The sequence below is a fragment of the Neolamprologus multifasciatus genome, chromosome 12 (genome assembly GCF_963576455.1).
Source record: "Neolamprologus multifasciatus chromosome 12, fNeoMul1.2, whole genome shotgun sequence".
NCBI lineage: Eukaryota > Metazoa > Chordata > Actinopteri > Cichliformes > Cichlidae > Neolamprologus > Neolamprologus multifasciatus.
In genome coordinates, this window is record NC_140450.1 from 16051218 (window position 1) to 16075675 (window position 24458).

Below are 24458 nucleotides of genomic sequence, written 5' to 3' on the forward strand. Positions count from 1 at the left end.
GCTTGAAATCATCAGTGATTTTTGCCGTGGTTCAGTCTGCTGTTGTCACTTTTCTAAACCTGCTGATGGAGAGGAGAAAAGGAGAACCTGCTCCGTCTCCTTTATGGTAATATATTCATTACTGTCATTAACCTTTCGGCTACACGTTCTCCTTTATCTAATTATCCCCCTGCTACCAGTGAACACTCACACACACTCGCACACTGCTCTCAGCTGCTTCTCCCCACACACACAGACCGTCCCCACCTCAGCCACCCCACATGTTGTTTGACAAATGAATGGTCTCGCCTCATCAAGCACATGACAATGTACACAGATGGGAGGTGGAGACAGGGACCCGTGCCAGCTCTAAACACACACACAGAGCGAAATCCTTGACATATGTTGCAGTTATTCAAACAGCCATGCTCACAGACACTTCCAGACGCTCAGGGAGTATGGCTAAACAGGAGGGTCTTTTTTTTTTTTGAGCAGCAATCAAGGAGAAAATATCTGATTTATTGATTTGTCTCCTCCTTTGTGCTGTTAATGGGGCTGCAGATTGCATGAGTATCAGTGAGGAAGAGACAGACAGATGGACAGTCAAATCAAATATCACCAGACTCTTTTGTCTGATATTGTTCTGATACTTTTAGTGTAGCAGTAATACCTTAAATTTGTTTTGATAATTTTTTGTTACCTATTTGTAACTTGTTGTATTTCTCTTCAGAGTTAGTAGAGTTTCATGTTGTACTTTTTGCTTACACAGTGGATATGTCTGGTTTATCTCTGTTATTGTTTGGTTTCTGTTGGGAGTTTTTCCTTCTCACTGTCGCCAAATGCACGCTCAAAGGGTTTCCCTTGATCATTGTAGGGTCTTTAGGTTAAAGTATAAAGTGCCACGGACTCTTATGTTAAAATATGCAACTTTACAGTATTAAAAAACCCATTTAAGCCAGGTCTCTATGGAGAGTTTCCCCGTTCATGGTTCAGTAACTCTGAGTGGAGTTATTTTATCCTCAAACTGGATAACTCAGTTATAGTTCGAACGGTGTGGCCATGTGAATGACAGACCTGCACAGCTGAAACTTTTAGGTCTCCTCCTCTCATGAAACTGGACTTCTTCACTGTGTGTCTGTTGTTGTAGTCTTTTTAATTGATTATCTACTTAATACCATGTCTTGGACTGAGTTCAGTATTCAAACTACTACTACTAGAGCTGAAAACTTCTAAAGCTCATTTTAATGCTTTTCTTTTTTCCAAGGGATGATATGCAACAGGAGATAACAATGAAACTGTTCTTCACATGTGTAACATTTACTTTTTTACATATTTTTGTACCAGTGAAATAACTGAAGAAGAAAAACTGCCTTTCCAGCTCCAACCAGTGATTTTATTTCCGAGCTTACAGACACCGATACAGTCATTCAGCAGTTAGATAATATAACTGTTTTTTTCTCTAATATTAATAAAAGAGATCCATAAAATGAGTTGGAACAAATCACCAGGATTACAGCTTTATACAGTTAAAGCCATACTCTGTTTTCTGCCACCTGTATTTCATGTCTACCTACTCATTGTGTAATAAATTAGTTATTTAAAGGTTTACCTAAACTATCGGGTCATTTCCTAAGATAATAAATTCTACAACACAAAGTTATCTTCAGTGAAAAGACGAAAAAGTAACACTGCTGTGGCATCATAATAATAAACATGGTAGGTTGCGATATTGCACCAGGGTTTGTAGTGATGAACAGAGAACGAGCCTTTGTCACTTTAGGCTCTCCCGTGACTCTTAGTGTCTACGTGATGGCGGTAAATTTTGATATGACCATAAACATAAATAACATCAAACATTTCAAGCTGTACATAGAGGAAAAATAACCGAGCGCAAATGTAATTACATGATTGTTGCAGTGGTGAGCAAAGCTACAGTGCCATGAAAAAGTATTAACCCACTTAGTTTTAGATGTCTTAGTTTTTTGGCATATTTGTCACATTTAAATGTTTCAGATCATCAAATAAATTTTAATAGTAGACAAAGATAACCAGATTAAATACAAAATGAGGTTTTTAAATGTTTTTATCTTTTCTTAATGGTTAAAAGCTATCAAAATCTATTTGGTCCAGTGTGGAAAAGTAATTGGCTCCCGTTGTCATCATAGTTAACAGTTTCTGTGATTAACCACAGAAGCTGTGTGACAAAGTGGAGAAGGCTAAAATATTTCAAAACCCAACACATCGTGCTATGATCAAAAGAAATGGCTGAGAGACAAAGTCATTGATATGGATCAGCCTGGAAAGGCTTATGAAGTCATTTCTAAGGCTTTGGGACTCCAGTGAACCACAGTGAGAGCCATTATACATGAATGGAGGAAACTTGGAATAGTGATGATCCTTCCCAGGAGTGGCCAGCCTGCCAAAATTACTCCAAAAGCACATCGATGACTCATCCAGGAGGTCACAAAAGAACCCAGAGCAAGAACTGCAGGCCTCACTTGTCTCAGTTAAGGTCAGTGTTCATATGCAACGAAGAGAAAGAAACTGAGCAAAACTGACATCGATGGCAGAGTACACAAAAGCTTGTCTCAAATTAACCAAAAGTTTAACAATTTGGAGAGTTTGAGTCCTGTCACATCTGCATACAACTAACACAGCATGCCCTGCCCTCAAGTCTGGACTTAAATCAGATTGAGACCTTAAACAAGTCATTCATGCATCATATCAGGTGGATTTAAACAGCTTTACCCCCCTTAATAAATGAAATCATCATATAAGAACTGAAGTGTGACGAATATGCCAAAAAAAAAAAAAAAAAAAAGAATCAGGAAGGGGGGAACAAACTTTTTTGCAACACTGTATATCAGGATCTGTACTTTCTTGTCATGAACATAAACCAAACTAACTTTCTATTTTCTGCCATGTGCAAATATTTAATAACATAAATATCTCAACCATACTCACTCACCTGGCCTCAGATTTAAACCTCACATTAAAGGTCTACTTTACTCTCACAGCTACCTTTCGCTTCTCCTGTGTCACCTGCTTTATTAGTCAAACACTGTAAATTACACCAAACAGAAAAAGGCAAATTTGTTATAGCATAATGAAAAAAACTTTGACATGGCGAGAGGTTTAAGCCAAGATCCAGCGACAAAGTCAGCGGTTAAAAGATTTAGCAAATAAACGTTTGTAATGTCCCGTCTCTCCACTTCTTTACTTCACCCTCTTAATCCAGCTGCGGTTATTCACATTGATAATTTGTTCCTGCTCTGCTTTTCATGTCTTTTCGCATGTGCACAGTCCACATTAAGTCCAGTGTGGACGAGTTTGATCAGGTGCAGCAGGAGAATTTTGGCTGATTTCTGGGAGCGTCTAAAATCGGCAGCGACTGACGACTGCTTATTTCTTCATAGTTGGCGAACTTTGTTACCTGTCTGTGGAGTGGAAAAAAACACAGGTAAGACAGGTAAACAGGTGAAAGAATGGGAATGTGGAAGAAAAAAGAAAAAGAAAGTTTTACTTTTAAATGCCAGAATGCAGAAAATTATTAACAATTAAGAAAGCGTTTCACTTGTAAAACAAAAGATCAAGCAGTATTTATTGTTATCATACAATGACGTATCCCTTGGTGGACGTTTAAACTTGTTGTTCTTAATGTGTTACTGATCAACACTGGCAATGCTTAGTTAGTGATGCGATATAAGCTGTATATACAACATCCATCCTCCAATAACGAAGTGAAACACCCAACTAATGACAAAATGTTAGCTTCTTAAGGTCTAATTCATGAAGTCCCACAGTTTTGTTTTGTTTTGGAATAATCAGGTGTGTGAATCTCACCTGGCCAGGTGCAGCACGGCCTCCAGGATGTTGGATCCATCTTTGGCGCTAGTTTCACAGAACAGAGTGTTGTATGTCTGTTGGTCAGAGACAGGAAACATTTAATGTTTTAACATTTTTATTTACTGCCATTCATTCCTCGAATTACAGGTTACAGTTTATATGATTTCTCTCAAAGTTGGAGGTGTAACAGGTAACTGTAAATGTAAATGTCTGGTAAAATAAAGGGTTTTTTATTTGTAATTACCATGGCAAGTTTCTCCCCGTAGCTGGCAGGAACGCAGCCAATTCCACCTTGTCTAAGATCAGACTTATTACCCACAAGCATGATGGGAATGTCCTCGTGGGACACATCCTGCCAAGAAAAACAATGAACAATAATAATAATCATATTGAAATCTCTTGTGACAGGTTACGGAAGGTGTGCTGAACTTGTTTTACACTGAGCACAAACTTCTGTACAGTGCATTATATGAGGAAACCACTGACCGAATATACAAAAAACACACACACACAGAACACCAGATCATATTGAATGTATGCTTATCCAACACTTACATATTGGCTGCATGTAAATGAAGAAAAACAAGCAGAATAATCAGTATGACCTTTAAATATCTTTTGATAACACAAATGCTGCCAGCGTCACAGTGGACACACTTAACCATATGACTATATTATACATGTTTCTGATGCCTGGACACCTCATTTCAAAGTGTGTCAGGTGGTAACCGTATAGCTGTGGAGGGTATTGCTTTACCTCAATCATATCCACCCACTCTCTAATATTGAGGAAGCTCTTCTCGCAGGTGACGTCGTACAGCAACAAAACACCGTCTGCCCGGCGGAAGTAAGACTTCGCAATACTGCGAAACCTGAAAATAGCACAGGAGATGGCTCAAACTAGACAGTTACAAACCTCATGTACTCCACTAATGAAGTGCTATTTATATATTTGTCAAGAAACAGCAACACGCACTATCCACACCAACACATACCTCTCCTGCCCCGCCGTATCCCAGAGTTGAAGCAGCACGGGCTCTCCGTCCACGATTAGTGTTTTCATCTGGAAATCCACTCCTGAAAACACAAAGAAGATCCAGTCAAGAAGGAAGCAAGTGAAAGTGTTTAATAGCTGATCAGAATAACTACATTATACTATTTTAATTATCTTACTTCACAGTGTACAAAAATTAAGCATTAACAAGTCAGCTGAAACTTCCTCCAAGCTTTTATTTACAAGGCTTCTTGTAGAGAAGAGGACATGACATTAAAATGCTTGCTTTTAGTTTGTGTCCAGCTCACCCAGAGTTGCACTAGAGTTCATTTTGAATTCATTCTTGCAGAGGCGAAGCAGGAAGCTGGATTTCCCCACAGCAGCGTCCCCAGCTAACACGATCCTGTAAGCCTTCTCGGACGTCATGTAGCCCAGGTCAGTGCTGTCCTTGTCCTCCTTCTGTAGCGGTGACAGGAAGGTAGTGCTCTCCAGGAAACTTTTCTGCACATTTGCTTCAAGTTGAATTCACTTTATCATCAGCAATGATCATTTTGCAGTTTCCTCAACTCTTACTAGCGATGACTTACACATAATAAGTCCATAGCCATAACTACTACAGAGCGAAATGTACCTTCCTCATACATTTTTCTTTCTACAATGTCAAAATGTTAGGAAGAGACGAAGGGTCACAAAGTCTGGTAAGGTCTCTAAATAATTACAAAAACTTTTCTGACCTTTCTTACAAAATAAAAGAACCCTCTTTTATGACTCCTCTCATAATTTTCTCTCGCACCTGAACATTGATGGCACTGAGGGCCTTTCTCGTTGTTGGAGCTGGTGGTTCAGATGGCTTCCAGTCCAAAACTGAGCTGCTGTCTGATCCGAATGCTGATTCCCCATCCTGTGTCTCTGCTGGCTGTGATGTAGACACAAAGTAGCAGATAGTTAAGCATTCAAGGCAAGAATACGCTTTTTCCCCCTGGAGTTAGCTATTTTCACTCTCTATGTGTTTAAACACCAGTTTTTATTTAATCATTAATTATTATCGTCTATGTAGGTTCTCAGTCATCCAGGTCATGGTGGTCTCAAGAGCTTGAAAAAGAGGGAATTAAAATGGTGTATGCATAGGTATCATAGGTAACAGCACTATGGAACAACTTGGTCATCCCTTTTCAAACTGGTTAGTCAGAGAAACTTATTCAAGCATGACGGTGCAAAAACTGGTCCATCCCAAGATCAAAACTCCCAAACACAAGCTAAACATCAAAGTGCAGGAGTACTTGGAGATCTACGCAGGAGAAACCAAACAGCCACTCCACAAATGCATGACACAACATTGAAGAGGCACCTCAACAAGAACAGACTCAGGTGTAGATCTACACTAAAAGGTAAAAGGAAGCTCTTTGGAGGGAAGACAGATGGTTTAAAGGAGGAGCAAAAGAGGCCATCACCATGAACACTGTGTGTGCAACAAAGGTTGGCAAAGGTTTCCAGGCACTTCAACGCCCATTCAAGTCTTTCCACTGTTGCTGTAGGTGACCTCAATAGGTCACATGATAGGGTGGGGCGAGGCCTTACAGTGGCTTCACCCTTAACCCCCGGTGATGGTAACGCCTTTTTTCACAGCATGGCTCATGTGATGACGCACGCGATCAATAGCAGACCAAGAACCACCTCCAAAGGGGACCACCCCCACTAAGGGTTAAATACCTGGGACTCTCCATCTTTTGCTTTTATACCTGAAGAAACCTCTTAGATTGGAGGTGAAACGTCTCCACAGACTTGAATAAGCCCACTTCCTTTCTTCTTCAAGTTATTACATCTGTGGTGTCAAATATGTAGCTATAAGCTGGACATGATTATGGTCTTACCTCAGTGTCAGAGAGTTCTCCGATTACACTGTCGTTGTTATCGTCGTCCTCCTTTTTCTTCTCCGGACTGTGATTCTCGTCTTCTTCTTCTTGACCCTTGACCTCATGCTCTGAGTCATAGCCTCCATGTGAGCCTCTGAGCGTCGACAGGCCACTGTCCACGTAGATCTCAGGCAGGCTGTCCTCCTCACACTCGCTGCTGTGTCTGCGCCTCAGGCCAGGGTCACACATGGCCAAGGCAAGGGTGTCACCGCTGGGCCGGCGGCTGAACAGAGGATACTCGTCCATGCGGTACCTGAGGAGGAGAAAGGCAATAAAAAACACAAATTCAGGTAGTAGGTCATTTCACATATGAAGTAGTTTTGTTGGTTTTCCTGTAGCTAGATGTGAGGGTTTTTTTTTAATGTCCTGGACTTATTTTGGGTTAATACGCTCTTTTGTAATAACATTTACACAGTCTACATTGTTTTTAATGAATAGTAATAAAGTAAAGTAGTAAAAACATATGATAGATCAATTTTTAAGTTATATATAAAACCTGTAAACAATATTTTAAAATGTTATATGCATGTGTAGTTTTTGTATAAAATACATGATCTTGTGTGCACACTCCCATAAATATGTTGTTTTCATATTGCTTCTGCCTAAATGCCTGTAAAAGTGCCAAAAGGCATCACCACAAGCGAAAACTGTAATAATTACATACCTGAATCTTTTTTTAATTAACGTTTCAGAGAGGTAAAACTAATCCTCACATACATTGTATTCACTGGTCAAAAGAAAAGACTTTTATTGTCTCTTTTTAAGATGCAAAAAGTTCTTATTAGTGCAAAACTGGGCCTGAATTTGCTGCTTTATGGTACAAAAACAAAACCTTTATGCCGGATAACTGCAGAATCTCATGGTTCAGCTTCTCACAGCAACTTAAATAAATAACTTGCAGCAAAATCTACTAGACAAATAAAAAAGTCACATGGGAAAAGAAACCTTATCAGTTCCAAATATATATATATATATATACATATATACACATATGTATATATATATGTGTGTGTGTATATATATATATATATATATATATATATATATATATATATATATATATATATATATATATATATACAATTCCATTTTTGGTGTAAGACCAGCTCTAGTGTGCCAGTGCAGAGAATATACAGGTGATTAATGTAAATTTAATGCACAGATGCTCTTCTTTGTCATCTGTGTTGTTTGTAGACCGTACCTGTCTAATAATGCATATGGTGATGTGTAGCAGATGCTTTTACTTCTGCTTCTTTCCTTAAATTCTCCTGGTGATCCTCCGTTAGACTGCTACACACAAGAAACAAAAATAAACTATAAAATGTATTGTTATAATGTTAGATGTGAATGATGTTATGTTGTAAGGCAGTGCACAGTTTTTAATGACCCCTTAGAGCCTAACTGATGAAATAATTCCCAGAAAATTATTATTATTATTTTTTTTTCAAATGACTGATAACTTAAATTAATGAAATAACATTTTGCACATATGAGCTTTTAGGATAAATTTATTTAAAGACTAATTACTTTTTAAAAATAGGCTGCAGTCCAATCAAATGAGTGGATCAAATCAAACTAAGATACTAAAATGTGCTAAGTGAAGACATTTAAAATGTCTTTATTTATTTTGTGAATGAAGTAACTTTATTAAGTGTTCAGCTTTACCCTTGTTATCCTCTCCAGAGCTGCTCTCAGGCCGTCATTGCTGTCATGGAGCTTCCTGTTGGCTGTCCTGCACACACACACACACACACACACACACACACACACACACACACACGCACACACACACACAGTGGGAGAGAGAAAAGACATTTTAAATGTAGGCAACCTTGTAAAATCAGTTTCAGCAGATGTGTGTGTTTGTGTGTGTGTGTGTGTTTGTGTGTGTGTGTGTTTGTGTGTGTGTGTGTGTGTGTGTGTGTGTTATTATCTGGCTTACTGTAGAATCTCAATCTGATTCTCCAGGATGTCTCGTTCATCAGAGAAGTGTTTCATGAGCTCCTCGTCTCTGCAGGAAAACAGAGACAGACAGAAACACAGTTAGTAAGTCTAAAGAAAAGCTTTATACCAGATACCCTTCTTCCTTCTTTTAAGGTGAATGTGTAAACCACTACATTGTGGAGCCAATTGTTACTAAATCTGAACACAAGCATATATTTATCTATCAATTTAAAAAAAAAACATATCTAAAGTGTTACATATTTTTGTATGTTCATCACTGTTTAGGGCCTCAGTTTCTACACAAAGCTTAAACAACACAAACTCCTTAAATGTACGGATTACTTTTATTAACCCCGATTCTTTTGTCCCCATGATAGAACAGAGAAAACCGACTCATAGTGTGTTAAAACATTTATATTTCTTCTTATTCAATCATCTTCCGAAAGAGAGAGACCCCTGCACAGCCCAAACGCCAGTTGCAGGATCTCTAACATTAGAATCATAAACTGTGCCTCATATAGGTGTTATTTTGGTACTTTACACGTCACACAGTTTCAAACATTGCTTATATGGCAAAGTTCCTCTTTTCTGTGTCTTATCTATTAATATGCCTGTGCACTTAAACTTCCTGTTTTTCAGTCTGGCTGAGCACTTAGTTTATGAGTCAAAAGTGGCCTTGCTTTACAAACCTTCATGATTAAAGTTCATAAAACAATATAATGAGAAAATAAGGATACTAAGGATATTAATTACATGACACTTTCAAATGATAAATTCTACAATTTTGACTAATTCTTATATTGTTAAACCAGAAGGGGAAGCAACCAAAGTAAATTAAAGATGCAACACTCTAAAATAAATTTAGGATCTTCAGTCAAACAGCAGCTACTGCAAAATATAACCAACATGGGTACCAAAACCTGCAGTATCTCTAGTGGCCACTGGAGGCTGCTTCAGAAGTGAGGTGATTCCAATAGTAAACAAAAATTGCATACAGCCTGACACAGAAAACTGGCTTTAGCACTATGGTTTTCTTTTATTTACAGTCTGCTGTCTGAAGGCAGGTAATGTAAAATATAAACATCTGGAAGAGGGATCCCTCCTCTGTTCTGCTTTTTCTTTTTCCCCTGCTAAATGGTTTATTGGGAAGTTTTCTCTTATTGTGATATGTAAAAACATAGTAGGTAAAAACATCAATCTTGAATCTATTACATATTTTCAATAAAATCATCATAGTTTCCCCATTAAATAATGGCTGATATTTTTATACAGTCTTCTCCTTTTTTCCACGTCTGTCACAATTTTGCAAAGTTACTGAAAGACACGCGAGACTCCTCAGAGATGGAGGAACAAAAGTGTCAACCTAATGAATCAGAAGCAGGCAGGGTTTTCTCCTCCCTTTGTCTCTGTTGCGTCTGTTACTAGGTAACGCTCCCAAAGATGTTATTGTACGTGTGAAGGCACTCCAGGATATCCTGTTTCAGCTGTGACAACACAATAAAATTCCCAGGAGCCAACATGCAGACAGACAACCAAGAGAGGTTATGCCTCCGTCGTCTGTCTATGTTACACGGCTCAGGGGTGGGGTCGTGTGATAAGGTATAGTGGATTCTTCTAGAGTCAGTACATTTAGCTTGTATGAAGTGTATTCAGTGGTTTTACAAGTGTAAATATTTGTTTTTCTCAAGTTGTCATTAATCTTTAAACAAGGAAAGAAAAAGGTGGAAATACAAACCTGTTCTGCAACTTCTTTTCATCAATAGTGGAGGTTTAGACTTTCATAGTGTGCTGTGAAACTGTATGTGTTTAGAGAGAGCTAAATGATGTGAAGTAAAAATCTTTTTTTCTTTTTTTGTTTCTTTTTTAATCATCGATGTAAAAAAAGTAAAAAGAATAAATAACATGTGGCTAATTAGATCTGGTGCTCAACTTTAACTCCACAGACCACACATCAAAATCTGTGCTGAGGGTTTAAATTATTTAACGAAAGCAGCCAAACCGATTTACCGCTCGGAGTTGATGCTTTGATCGGTTAGCTCGGTCTTCAGCGAGTCCATCTCACTCTGCAGGCAGGCGACTTTGGTCTGAGACCTCAGCAGCTCCTGCTTTAACCGCTGGTTCTCCTGCAGATGCACAGACAAGCAGCAAAACAGAAGATTGCAGCTGTGTGTTGTAAGCAGGAAGCATAATGACTGTATAAATGAGTTCAAATACATTCACTCTGACCAGTGTTAGCTCATTGATCTTCTTCTTCAAGGCCGGGCTCTCGTCTTTCACTGTGATGTTCTTGTACTTCTCCTCTATCTGGTAAAGTTGAAATGTATAGGATAAAGATTATTCGACCTTCTCACTCTTGTGGGCTACTTTTACTTGTACATGCATCCAGAAATGTCGATTCTAATTGATTAAAAAAAAATAAAAAATAAACAGCTCTTACAAATCAGTTTCAGAGGAGTGGGGGAAAAAAGTTTCATAAAACTGATAAATTTGTACTATTTAAACATTTTAACCTGATGACTTTCGGGATGCTTTTTTCCGTGCATGTTCTCAGACCTGATGCTGAGAACATGCATCAGGTCTGAGACCTGAGACCTCAGACCTAAATGCTTGGACACATACACAGATGTCTTCATTAAGACCAACCCAACACAATAACTTGCTTCTCTGTATGCTTGATCTGCTCTTCAAGATTGTATGAAATCACTTCCTTTGTAAACAGCTGACTTAAAATCTTCAGTGAGAAGGACCTTAGTCAGATTGAGAGGCAATAGTAAATTTTTCTCATCCAAATATTTACTGTGAAGTTTCAGTTAAAGAGGTCCAGCTGAGATTTAATGGACTCTGTGAAGCTGCTTCCTGCTTTCAAAGATGTTAAGTTCTGAAATGGACCCAGAAAATGATTCTTCATCTTCAATAAACATGAGATATATAAAATCAATGGTTTATTTACTCAATTAATTAATCATTAAGAAAAATGTGGTATAAATTGAACAGTATACCAATCAAATTTAAACCCAATTCCATTAAAGTTAACATTTTACATTGTACTAATATATTTACTAATAATGTTCTAATATAATTAAAATGAGTTAAAGCCAGCATTTTGGATCTAAATTTGTTTCGAGTGTAAAATCCTTATCGTGTCAGTATCATATAAATATGTTTAAAACCACCACTACAGCAATTATGTTGTAAAAAACCAGAACTCAGCCAGACAAGTGAAAAATGTACCATCTGCATCCTCTGGATCTTACACTGCAGCTCACACACTTCAGTTTCATAACTTCTTCGTAATTCACTCAGCGAAGCCTCTGCTTGCTTTTTCTCCTGCAAAAGCACAAATACAAACCCCCCCAAACAGAAAATATATCAATCAGTTGCATCAGAAAGGCAGTTTACTGTATGATTTGTGTGTTTGTGCATGTGTGTGATTGGTTTTTTGCTTCTTACTCTGCATAAAGCCATTTTAAGGTGGATTTTAAACCCCTTGATGAAGGGTCTGAGGAATCAAAAACTTTTTTTAATGTACAATTTCCAAAATAAATTCCTCCGTTACAGGTGCCAGGATATGACAGTGTGTATATCATGGTGTGAGAGGATACAGGTGACCGCCCTCTAATTTTGTGTGCTTTTCTTAGACAAAACAAATAGTAGAGCCCGAGTTACATGAGTCAATGGAGAACACTTACATAACTTAAGGCACAGTGATAAAACAGAGTTTATATTCACAACTTTTAAAGAAACGTCAGAACCACAGATAAAATCAACGTGTTTAAATAAATTCAATGGTTTGTTTCCTGATATAACAAGTGATGCTTTATGTTTCTGCCAGTCTTTGTCAGCTATTCTTCCTTTTATTGCATTTTATTTCATGTTATGGAAAGCTAAATGCTGTTATCAAAGCTTATCATTTTCCACAAAACACTGATTATGTGTGCTGCTGGATTTTGGGAAATATCCGCAGCTTTCATGAGGCTCCAAATCCAGGGGCTTTTAATTCATAGACGATATATTAAGACATAAACAGACCTAAATTTAGGCATTAAAAAGTTGCTGTAGTAACAAATTTGCCTACTCTAGCTGTGGATGTGGATTGACAAACAGACAGAATTCATAGAGATTTAACTTTATCAGTCAATAAAAAGCAGGTTAAACAATTCAAAGTTCAGGTCAGCCACATGTTGATGTAGCTGACCTGGCTCTTTATAGATTATCATCTTCATCCACACACCACCATCCTTATCACCACCAACACATACAGCCTTATCATTTTAGAATAGAGGATAAAACATGCCCCAGCACCTCGAGCTATCTGCTGTTTTATATCCACAGAGTTGTGAGAGCAGCAGGCGTGTCTGAATTGGGATCAGTAAGCTGCTACACGGCTGCGTATGTTTGTTTGACATGAGGGAAGAGCTGAACAAACGCGCCCTGCTTATCACTTTGCCTACACAAACTCTAGGGAAAGAAACGCATCATAGCAACTAGCTGGAAAAAGCAAACAGTGTAAAAACACAAAGTCACGGGTCTGCAGTGGAGGGTCTCATATGTGTGTCGTGTGGGCACGGCATTGGTCCCACCTTCTCACGTGTTTTTCTCTCGGTAGCTTGAATGCGTTGGTCCATTTCTTCCTCCATTTCACTGAGCTGCATTGATGCTTGGTCCTGCGCTCTGTAACACAGTAATAAGATCACCTCACTAGACTCCAGATACTTCTATCCATGTGATCCAGGCAGCTGACGCTAACTTAACTTTCTGATTTGTGACAGTATTTATTGTTCGCCTGACAATTGGATTGACACAAAAACATTTGTAATTTCTTAGAAAACAAGCTTGACTATCAGTATCAAACAGTCATGCTACTTTTGTCCAATCATACATAAGAACGTTTTTGAGGCCAGATACTGATGTTAGACGAGAGGGCCTGACTCACACTCTTCTTTCCTGTTATCCCTACTCCACCAAACATCACAGCTGGCACACAACTCGGGTTCTCCTGGCACTGGCCAGACTCAAACTTGCCCATCAGACTGCCAGACAGGGAAACGTGATTCATCACTTCACAGAAAGTGAGCTTGACTTTTACTTCCACTGCTCCTATAAGCATTGGCATGCTTTGCACTGATCCATCCAATACCTGACATTGTGCTTGCATTTAGCTCTTGACCTTGGAAACCAATGACACGAAGCTCCCTGAGAACAGTGTTTGTGCTGATGTTAAATGCCAAAGGAGGTTTATAACGCGGTAATTACTGAGCCAGCTGCGCGTTAGAGACTTATGTCCCTCACAACTCAGTAATCCCGCTCATAATATTAAATGTTTTGCCAATTTAGGAACAAGTTGCTGTAGTTCTTTTATTCTTCCACTTTGCGATAACAGCCACTGTGATGAGCAGTTGGAATACTCTCCACTTGTCTCAGAAGTATTGACTTTTTCCACATTAAGCACATTATTCTCTACCTATGTTTATTTGCTATGATTTGCTATTGTCAAAGTAATATTGCTGCACCTACTACCCTGTGTTTGTTTGTGTAAGCTTTATGTTGCCATCAAAATCAAACATTCAGCAGATTAAAGCAAATACTCAGTCACAGGTTGCTTTATATTTTTTAGGCTGCAGAATTAACTACTTTGTGCATACTTACATCGACTGTTCTCAGCCTTCGTGTACGTCAGGTGTAGGGAAAGGCCCAACCAGAGTTTCCTGATTTTTAAAGTACTGATGATGTCATGTCTGACATCAACAGGTCAAACTAAGAGGTTCAGTCTACATTGATGTACTGGTAGTTATATGTTTTACTTATGATCTGGTTGCTCAAGTCTCTCTCCTGTGGTTCATACTTGTCCTGTCTACATCTTTGCCGCATGCTCATTAGGGTGGCTGTAGTTCAGTATGTAGAGCAGGTCATCTGCTAATCATTCACAGGTAATAACTGATCATATATGTGCGTGTGCATGATACTCACCGTTTGATGGCAAGTGCCAAGTTCTCCATCTCTGAGTTCTGCTGTTTGATCTCTTTGGTGAAGTTGAGGATGATTTTCTCAAACTGAGGAATCAGTCTGGGCTCAGTCAGACTGATGTTCTGATACAGTGTTGCTGCTTGCTCACGCCTGGAGAAAAATCAGGAGATAAATGAGCTCTCTGCAAACAAATTTTTGCTAGCAGAAATTGAGGATTACATTGAAGAATTTTGGTTTGTACAGTTTGATTCATTAATATTTTTGTAGTTTTGTCTATTTTAAATTTTAAAAAATCAAGACGCAATTGAAGTGAAGCCTTCCTGCTTTAATTCAATGGTTTTGCAAAAGGATGGCAGTAACTGTTTAGACAATAGCTTCACAAGCAATTGACAATTGACTGACAATTTTCATGGCCAAGTAAGGTCTGTGCCCTATTTCATGACCAATAAAGCAGATAAAAGATCTTAATTCCAAGTGTTGAAATACAATTTGTTAGTTTTTCACAGGGATGCTCAGTATGAATGCAATGACCAGCTCAGCAACACCAAAAGGCCCGAAAGACCACTGTGCATGATGACAGAATTATTTTGATGGTTAAGAAAAAAAGTTTACAACATCTAACCAAGTTAAGAATAAACTCTTGAAGAGGAAGACATATCATTGTCAAAGTCTACAATCAAGAGACATCTTCATGGGTTTACAACAAAATGCCAACCACTGGTTAGATTTAAGAAGATGAAGGCCAAATTAGCCTTAGCCAGAAAACATTAAGAAAATACAGTAATGGAAACATGTTTTGGACAGATGAAACTAAGGTTAATTTGTACCGAAATGATGGGACGAGAAGTTTGTATGGCTGTGACTAGAACTGGGTCACAAGTGTTTACTGATGATGTGACTCCTGATAGAAGTAGCAGGATGAGTTGTAAAGTATACAGAGCTGTACTCTCTGCTAATACTGATCAGGCACAGTGTAAATTCACAGTGCAAATGGATAATGACCCAAAGCAGACTGCAAAAGCAACCCAAGAGTTTCTCAAGCCAAAGAAATGACATAATCTTCAATGGCCAAGTCAGTCACCTGATCACAACCTAGTAGAGCCGCTTTCAGTCATGAAATAAGACAATAAAGGCAGAGAGACCCAGAAACAAGCAGCAGCTGAAGGTGTCTGCAGTAAAAACCCGGCGGAGCATCTCAAGGGACGAAACACAGCATTTGGTGATGTCCATGGGCTTTAGACCTCAGTCACTGACTTCAACGGATTTCGTCTGGGCTTGGTTGTAGTATAAAAAATGTCTATAATTCCTAAACAGTTCATGAAAGTTTTTTTTTAATCCGCTTAACCCTGTAAGACCCAACCAATCAAAAAATAGCCAGAAAATTCTGATTTTTTGGAACTTATAACAAATTTATAACAAAATCCACAAACATTTTTTTGCTATATCATGTTGTGTATGATATATTTTTATGATATATGAATTATATATTTTTTGTATAGCATTTCATACATTGGGTGTGTTTGGCAACTTTATGTTAACAACAGTGTTAATTTTAGACAAAAAAAGAAGTTTTGTCCATAACATTTTGAAATTATGGCAAGTGCTGATGATGTTGATGAGAACGAGGTCTCAGAAACTCATGCGTCAAATATGATACAAAGGTCATTATAGGGTTATATTTAAAGCTGAAAATGCACTCAGTCTTGAATGAAAATCCACTGTAGGGTACACACAGATAAAATAACAAACAATTCTGTCTTTGTTCGGACTCAGCTGAATATGCTCAAAAAACAGACATTATCCAACAAATTCACAAGAGGTTTAATTATTTATTGAATATTTTTTGAGTATTTGTTTTATATTCTTAATAACAATGGCGGTGTGGACACACAAAAAATGTACCTTTTTATTATTAATTAGATAAATGGCAGCCAACAGATTATTTCTTGTAGGTAACACTGGATTACAGTAACAGTGTCAAAAGTCTTTAACTGTGGGAAAATGTTTCAAATGATAAAAATCCTTTTGTTTTCATCGCAATTGTGCATTTGGAGTTCTGATTTTCATTTGATCTGCTAACAAGACTGATGTTACGATATGAAAAATGGAGTGTAACAAATGAGTCAAGGTGTAGTACAGCTTTAATTACACTAATATTAAACAAAATAAACACTAAATAAACAATATTGAGAATGCCTTAAGTCAACACTCCTTTGACAGGTAGACAAACTGTTCTACTTTATTCTGAGTGGCTGAAGAAAGTATTTCATCAGCTCGGTAGAAAGTTTGCTATAAAGTTTGTTCTATATACCTCTCCACCCTAACAGCAGTTAACATAATTGAGATATTTAGCAAATCTACATTTTTGTTGAGCCTTTAAAGATTATTTAACAAGTAGAAAACAAAACGATTTGTGTGTCAGTTTAAGTAATATCTAATGTTGGAATAACTCTTCTAATTTTAAAGACTGATTTTTAATGAATACTTCTTTTCATGTATGTCACTTTGCTTCCCAGTGACGCAGCCTCTCGTTTATTTACCCTGAAAACAAAATAGCTTTCCTGGTGTGTGTTAAACCTGAATACCTGCTACTTCATTATGCAATATAGCCACTGAATGTCGTTTCGGAGTGATTATGGTAATACGGTGATAAAGTGTTCTGTATTTTCACATCCTACACCGATGGTAAAAGTGGGTCATAAAGCGGTAGAGAGTTTGTTTGCTTTCTGATAGGGTGGACTGGCTGTAATCCTGTGCATACATAGACTGCTTCATGTACATACAGTCATACATTGCTATACACAAACGGGTCATGAAAGAAATGCATGCAAACAAACTAACGTCAGACCTGCAAAGGTCAGATATAAACAGGAGCAGTTGTTAGGTGAGTCACATGATCTACAGCTCCTGAAAACTCAGAAACGCAAAAGCCTAAAGTATGAAATCAAATGAAGAGACCCAAATTAAACCCTGTAAAAGCTTGTTTTTATTTATGAAATTTGTGTTCAAATGCAATTTTTGTAAACAGTTGATCATGTCAACAAATGCAGAGTAGAGACATTTGACCCCCCTAGAAGAAAATTCTTGAAAACCGAGCAGTGAAAGCCTTTTATAGGTCAAACCATCTTTCCAGGCTCAGTCTCCATCAGCTGAGAGACTGAACAAAGTTCATAACTCATTAGATCATTCTCAAGCATAAGAAAACTCTAAAGAAGGAAGAAATTGATTTTTTGCTCTTGACTTGTCTTCTTGTTCTCACACAAAATATCTTTTCAGCTCCTGAAAACAGACATCTGTCTGAAGTGAAGCGTGTGCCGGGTTTTCCAAACTATCCTCCCTCAGCTGACTGATGTAACAGTGACTATAAATGCTTGAAGATGAAAGAGTGCATTTATCCGACGGCACCACCGTGACAATCAATGTCCTGATGCCGCAACACAACAGCATGAGAAAAAGTCCCATGTAAGGCCAGTGGCCACACGCACATGGATGGGTCTACAGTGTGTGTAAAGCGAGTAGGCATTATCGAGCCCAGTCATTGGATGTGACCATTTTCAGAGAGCTGTTTTTATCACTTAATACTGATTTATGAATAATTCAAGCATAAAAATGCACCTAACTCACAGGATGAGCCACATACACATAACAAACCACTTAGGAAAACAATCAGTTTTAAACTGTATTTTTAGGCACTTTGTTACTAGCAGCTTGTTACAAAAACACATCATTTATTCTCATTTCCTTAGCTGAATCTACAAAAATGCAAAACATAAAGAGAAACGGAGAAAAAAAGCTGAACTGGACTGAATCAGTTGCACCATGTCTTATGAATCTAAATTTTAAATGTTTGGTTTCAATCATAGTCAGTGTGCACAATGGAGATCAGGAGAGAAGTGCAACAGTCAGAGTCTACAGTCATCTGTAAAACACAGAAAAGGCTGGTTTAGGGGATCTTGCTGAATTTGGAAAGCATGGCGAAGTGGCTTCATGTTTCAGCATGACAATGCTCCCAAACACACTTCCAGAGCAGTAAAAGCATATTCAGATAGAAAAAACACAGTGGAACACAGTCAGTCATGGACCGGCCTCCTCAGAGCCCGAATCTCAATATTATTGAAGCAGTGTGGGATCATCTGGACAGATAATCGAACAAAAGGCAGCCAACATCCAAAGAAGAGCTTCAAATGTCCTTCAAGAAGCCTGGAACTACTGCTGAACATTACTCAGAGAATGAGATGGTGTTAAAGAATAAAGGAAATATCAACTCATAAGAATAGTACCAACTCTTTTTTCCTTATATACTATATTTCCATGTATGACTTCACATTTCAACCAATCCTTTCCCATTTTCCTAACAAAATATAAAGAAAAGAGGAATGACTTTGCAGAGTGCTGTATTTAAATTAGGCCTTATCTGGTCAAATAAGTAGCAATAAAGCCTGAAGAGATGTCATGTTTTTGAAACTGGGTTAATCAAAAGTCAGAAACTGCTCACTTCATCCGACTAAACAGCCTCACAGCAGTTGATGAACTGCATCCCTGAGTTATACTTAATGCATGTTTATATTTTATGATAGTTGATTTTGGGGGGCATCATGAAACCTTAATAATCAGTAAAGAAAACTCAAAGTGATGACATAATAAGAAATTGAATATACTTACCAGGAAGATCTAAGAACTACATGAAAAACCATAGCAGATACAGCGCACCACAGTGTTGTTTTCAATGACACTGATGTATTTCTCTGTGGAAAATGCTGAGTTTGCATATAAAAATATTCACTGGGAGGCCTAACCTGTACAAAGTTTTGAGAAATTATCGGAGAACATCCTTCATTAAGGAGCTAAGGAATAAATAACACTGCAGGTCAAGAGAGAAAAAAAAACCTCCTCCGCTTTTTAATTACTTATTTTTCATGTCACCTCTCCTCCAACAAAGAGCACAGACTTTTAAAACAATTTAAAAACATCACATTAGGTGTTATATTGAAGGTGATTACTACAGTTATGGAAGGTGAAGCACGGAAATGCAGGATGAACACCTTCCAGTCGCACTCTAGTACTCTAGTATCTACTGTCATGACACCGACTACACTGTGCTGTATTATTCACATTCACAGATCCACTGCAGTGGATCTGTACATGGATCTGTTCTGGGATCTCTCTGTGCTTCCATCTGGACACATTAAAAGCCAAAAGGTGAGACCAGCAGCAGCAGCAAGGACCCAACATTGTCTTATTTGTGCCAACAACAGTGACAACACAAACCACACTGATCAAGTCATAAACAGCATTTAGCAAAATAAAATCACAATATGAAATTTGCTATTTGAGTTCAGCCATGATGTCGGTGATGATGTTACACTGAGATCAGCTGTTATCTTGCAGGAGTGTGGCTAAGCTTGGCTTCATGGCTTATCTGAACTAATGCTAAACGTGATTATGTTACTGCTTCAGATGTTTTCATTTTAGTGTCCTTTAGCTTTAGTTAAATAAAAAAAGACATTTCTGTCTACACGAACATCCCTGTACACACGTGACCATTCATATAAACTGGATATAGATGTGCTATAGTGTAAACAGGAACGTCCTTAGAGCTTCCATTCATATTTATACTGGTTGTGTTATTACATGCCTGCGATTCTTGTGGCTATTTCTTTACATACTTACAGATAAGTATTGGCTAAGTAATGTGTGTAATGTGTGTTAGTCCCCATAGGGAAATTGCTCCTCTGCATTTAACCCATTCACCCAGTGAAACAGTGGGCAGCCACCAATGCAGCGCCCGAGGAGCAGTGTGTAGGGATGGTACCTTGCTCAGGGGTACCTCAGGGTAGCCGTTCAGTGGAGTCGAACCCCCGGCCTTCCGATCATGGGACCACCACTCTACCTACTGAGCTATCCCTGCCCCTAAGTTGGTTTATGTGTTTTTAATCTGCTTAAATAAGGTGAAACAAACTCACTTTGAATAGAGATTTTACAACCATCACTGAAAGTGAGAACAGCTTCAGCAGGTCTTTGTACCTACCCAAAAAGGAATGGATGAATTTATTTAGTTTAAAGTGTTTATTTAAAGGAAAACCTCAAAGCAAACTTTTTAAAGCAGTATTATTTTTTTAGTTGGCACAATTGTTAAACATGCTTTGGAGTTTGCTCCCCTTGTCTGCTTTTATGTTAGAACATGAGTGATTTGCACAGCTTGCACCTTCCCATACACCTGTGTGTGTGAGGGGGTTCACCATTAATGCCTCTCTTTAGCTTACATGCATTCTGGAAAAAACAAAAAAATAAAAACTTGAACATCCAGAGATTTTCACACAGGCGCACTCTCATTTTCATATTATTAATAATGATTTTAGTCATGGATGGAAATGGATTCGTCGTTTTGTAGCAGCAAACTTTGAAATGTGCTCTACTGGAATTTTCCCAGAGTTCACCTTTTTAAATTAGATGTGTGCTTTACTTCAGAGGTGCTATTTTCCCTGTGAAGATTAATTGTCACTATCACCTTTACGCACACTGCGCTCACTGTTGAACGCACTCATATCTCCTGAACATTTCCATATTTTAAACACATCCGCCCTTACCGGCCAGAGAACAGCTGTGCACTCTCACCTGGGGATGAACTTGGCCTGCTCGTTCAGTCTGCTCTCAAAGTCTTCCCAAGCAGCGGACGGGTCGCCTCCTTCTGACTCCATGTCCGCCTCGTAGCGGTCGTGAAATCCGCTGATGAACTCTTGCAGGGTGACAGTGCCGTCGTTGTCGACGTCTAACTGGTCAAATATTCGGTCAGCCTCGGCTGCTGACACCTGTAGCTCTGCGCAGATTGTGAGAAACTCGTTTCGTTCGATCTGCCCGGAGTTGTCCACATCGTAGGTGTGAAAGAGGGACCGCAGCCGGTCCTGTTCCTCTGCGCTCATTCCCTTGATAGGGGGCTGTGGCTGGCTGGGGTAAAAAAAAAGAAAAAAAGAAAAAAAGAAGGCGTTTCGGTAAATTACAATCACCACCGAGACGACGAAACCCTGAAACCTTACAGGAACGCCAGCGTTTTACTTTCCAGACACCAGGAAAAAACAAAAGTAGTCCAAACTCCAAACTTCCAGAGTTAATCCGCTCCTATCCAAACATTACCACAGCTGGTGTGCGTTTACAAAAGTTTTGATCAAAGAAATCCATTTTAAACAATCCAAACTATCATTAAAATAAAAGCATTTGCTCCCGCGTAGCCTTCACGCGTGATGTTACAGATTGTTGTAGCCAATGTTCCAGCTGGACGGAAAAAGCTGCGGTGTCTCACTGCCTCAGGTAACGCGCCTGCCATCGCTACCTGCCAGTGTGATCACTCCCCTCTCTCTTCCTAACAATAGACCTCTGGGCTTCAGGCCAAATGAAAGTGGCTCTGTGGCGAAAGGCTATTATCGTTCTAGCTGAATAAACTGAAGTTTCTGTAACTGAGACGAAGAACAGACACGTAGTCTAAATTTCCATTTTTTTCCAGGCATAAATTATTATTTGACTCATCACATTAAATACAGGCGAAGATAAAAAAAACACGTATACATAAATATTAATTTATTTATCAGTTTCAACTCAATAATATTAACTATTTGATAGTAGACTTTACATTTATATCATACTGAGGACCTTTCAAATTCAAATCAGTTTTATTTATATGGTTTCAAATCACTAAAACAGTTGCCTCAAGGCACTTTATATTGTGAGATAAGGACTCTACAAAAACATGGAGAAAACAGAGAAAACCTCAACATCAAGTGTTTGCTCAGGATCACCTATGAGCAAACACTTCATGGCAGCGGCAAGGAAAAAACTCCTGTTTAATAGGAAGAGACCTCCTGCAGAACCAGGCTCATGGAGGGGTGGCTATCTGCCTGGGTCAGGGGAGGAAGACAGGACAAAAAACACTCTGTGGAAGAGAGACAGTGATTAGTAACAACTAAACATGTAGAGAGTGAAAAAAGTCAGTGAGCAAGAAACACTCAGTGCATCATGGGAAGCCCCCAACAGCCTAAGCCTACTGCAATATAACTAAAGGGGGATGCAGGGTCACCTGATCTAACCATAACTATGTGCTTTATCAAATAAGAATGTTTTAAGCCGAATCTTAAAAGCAGAGAGGGTGTCTGTCTCCCGAATCCAAACTGGGAGCTGGTTCCACAGAAGAGGGGCCTGGAAGCTGAAGACCCTGCCTCCCTGCTTCTACTTTGAAATATCCAAGGATCCACACGTAAACCAGCAGTCTGAGAGCGAAGTGCTCTACCTGGTTGATATGGTACTATGAGGTCTTTAAGATGAGATGGCTCCTAATATTTTAAGGTTTTGCATGAGGTGGTAAGGATTTTAAATTAAATTCTGAATTTAACATCGAACTAACGAACATACACCAACATGGAAGAAATATGTTCTTTCTAGTGTTTGTAAGTATTCTCACTGCAGCAATTTCCCATTTCCACTGCAGTTTATATGGGATAATACACAAAAATAAACAAAAACATACTAAAATACTCCAATGTTATACTAGCAGATATCATAATGAGCCTGACGTCCTTGTCTTATAAAGTAATCATTTACAACAGGTTAAAGAAACCTCACATGTAGCTTTCAGATTGCTAAAAAGTAATTGCAGCTTCTACCTTGTGATTGAAATGCTGTTTCTACTTTATTTGTTCATCATCGTCATCACTTTTTGGCACATTGACACAATTGCCTGATTTTCCTGCTCTGCCATGATAACACAGGCCAACCTACTCTTGTTATCTAAGGATGGTTTCCTTGTGTGAAAAACATTAGGATCCACTGACAAAAAAAGCTAAAATTTGCGTGCAATACGTGGAATACAATGAAGTCACCCAGCACATTGTTCAGTTTTTACTGCCTATGGCAGGTTAAGCAACAATCCTCCAGCTGTGGATGCCCACTGACCTGATTTTACAGACTGCTCTGCAAACCAGATACCTCAATTGCATATCTTACAAAATGTGACAGCTGTGATATTGTTAATTTTTGTTTGACACCCAAAAAAAATCTAGATTAGTACATCACACTTTGTTTTTCAGTAAAAATCAGGTTAACGAACCAGATTATTGATTATGCTTCCTGTTTAAGGACATGTCAGCAATGCTTGGTCCACATTTTCATAAATAAATTGTCATCTAATTTATCTTCATATTCAGCTTCCTTTCAGGTCAAAGTATCAGTTTCTGTTATCCTAAACTACACGATCCGTACCCACAAGAATAGTTGGATTCAAACCTTTCATAAATCCTACTCTACCATTAAAGAAGACCGCCGCATGCAGGCAAAAGCATATTTTACACATTTTGCTATGACATGTTGCTGTTAGCTACACTCAGAGCACCCAGGCCTTTTCACCTCTCACCTGGATAGGACCTGCTCTTTTCTATCCCAAGCTGAGGAGTCTGTGTCTTCTTCAGCATCATCTTCTTCCTCCTGGTGCTGTTCTTTGAAGCCACTAAGGAACTCCTCTAAGGTCACCGTGCCATCCTTGTCGACGTCCAGGCGATTGAAAATGCCTTCTGCTTCCTGGGACGAGACGTGGAGTTCTTGGCAAATGGTGCTGAATTCATTTTTTTCAATCCGCCCAGAATTATCCACATCGTAGGCATGAAAGAGAGAGCTCAGGCGCTTTTGTTCCTCCTCACTGTTTTTCTTTGCTGCTGCCATAGTTTTGTTTTTAATTTCTGCAGCAATGTGGCTTTTAGATTTGAAAGCAAGTATTTGCAGATAATAAAAAGAGCGAAAAAAAAGTACTAGAAAAACAGGCAGAACCTACAGGACTT

The 24458-nt window shown here is 38.6% G+C and overlaps 1 protein-coding gene across 2 annotated transcripts; it reads right to left on the minus strand.

Moving 5' to 3' along the window:
* Positions 1-273: 273 nt before the first annotated feature.
* Positions 274-24420, minus strand: rasef (RAS and EF-hand domain containing). Of its 2 annotated transcripts, XM_085179001.1 has the most exons (19): positions 24038-24420; positions 21256-21585; positions 14644-14790; positions 13257-13347; positions 11908-12003; positions 10903-10980; positions 10684-10799; positions 8675-8743; positions 8398-8464; positions 7934-8022; positions 6691-6985; positions 5613-5735; positions 5128-5278; positions 4821-4902; positions 4583-4697; positions 4070-4177; positions 3823-3899; positions 1631-3416; positions 274-1532 (listed from the first exon to the last, which is right to left on the minus strand). In XM_085179001.1, the coding sequence occupies exons 1-18, from the start codon at positions 24340-24342 to the stop codon at positions 3314-3316; spliced, it is 2442 nt and encodes an 813-aa protein (XP_085035127.1). In that variant the 5' UTR covers positions 24343-24420; the 3' UTR covers positions 274-1532; positions 1631-3313. The 2 variants fall into 2 exon arrangements, with proteins under 2 accessions (XP_085035127.1, XP_085035126.1); XM_085179000.1 differs by lacking the exon at positions 24038-24420 and having other exon boundaries at positions 276-3416; positions 21256-22111.
* Positions 24421-24458: the final 38 nt, after the last annotated feature.

What these genes read in the sequence shown, in the direction of transcription:
- rasef (XM_085179001.1), bottom strand. Translation starts at nt 24,342, where the DNA reads ATGGCAGCAGCAAAGAAAAACAGTGAGGAGGAACAAAAGCGCCTGAGC. An exon ending in AAAGAGCAGGTCCTATCCAG is followed by an intron (nt 21,586 to 24,037) that starts GTGAGAGGTGAA and finishes TTTTTACCCCAG; the next exon opens with CCAGCCACAGCCCCCTATCA. An exon ending in AGTGGGTGGATATGATTGAG is followed by an intron (nt 4,178 to 4,582) that starts GTAAAGCAATAC and finishes TTTTCTTGGCAG; the next exon opens with GATGTGTCCCACGAGGACAT.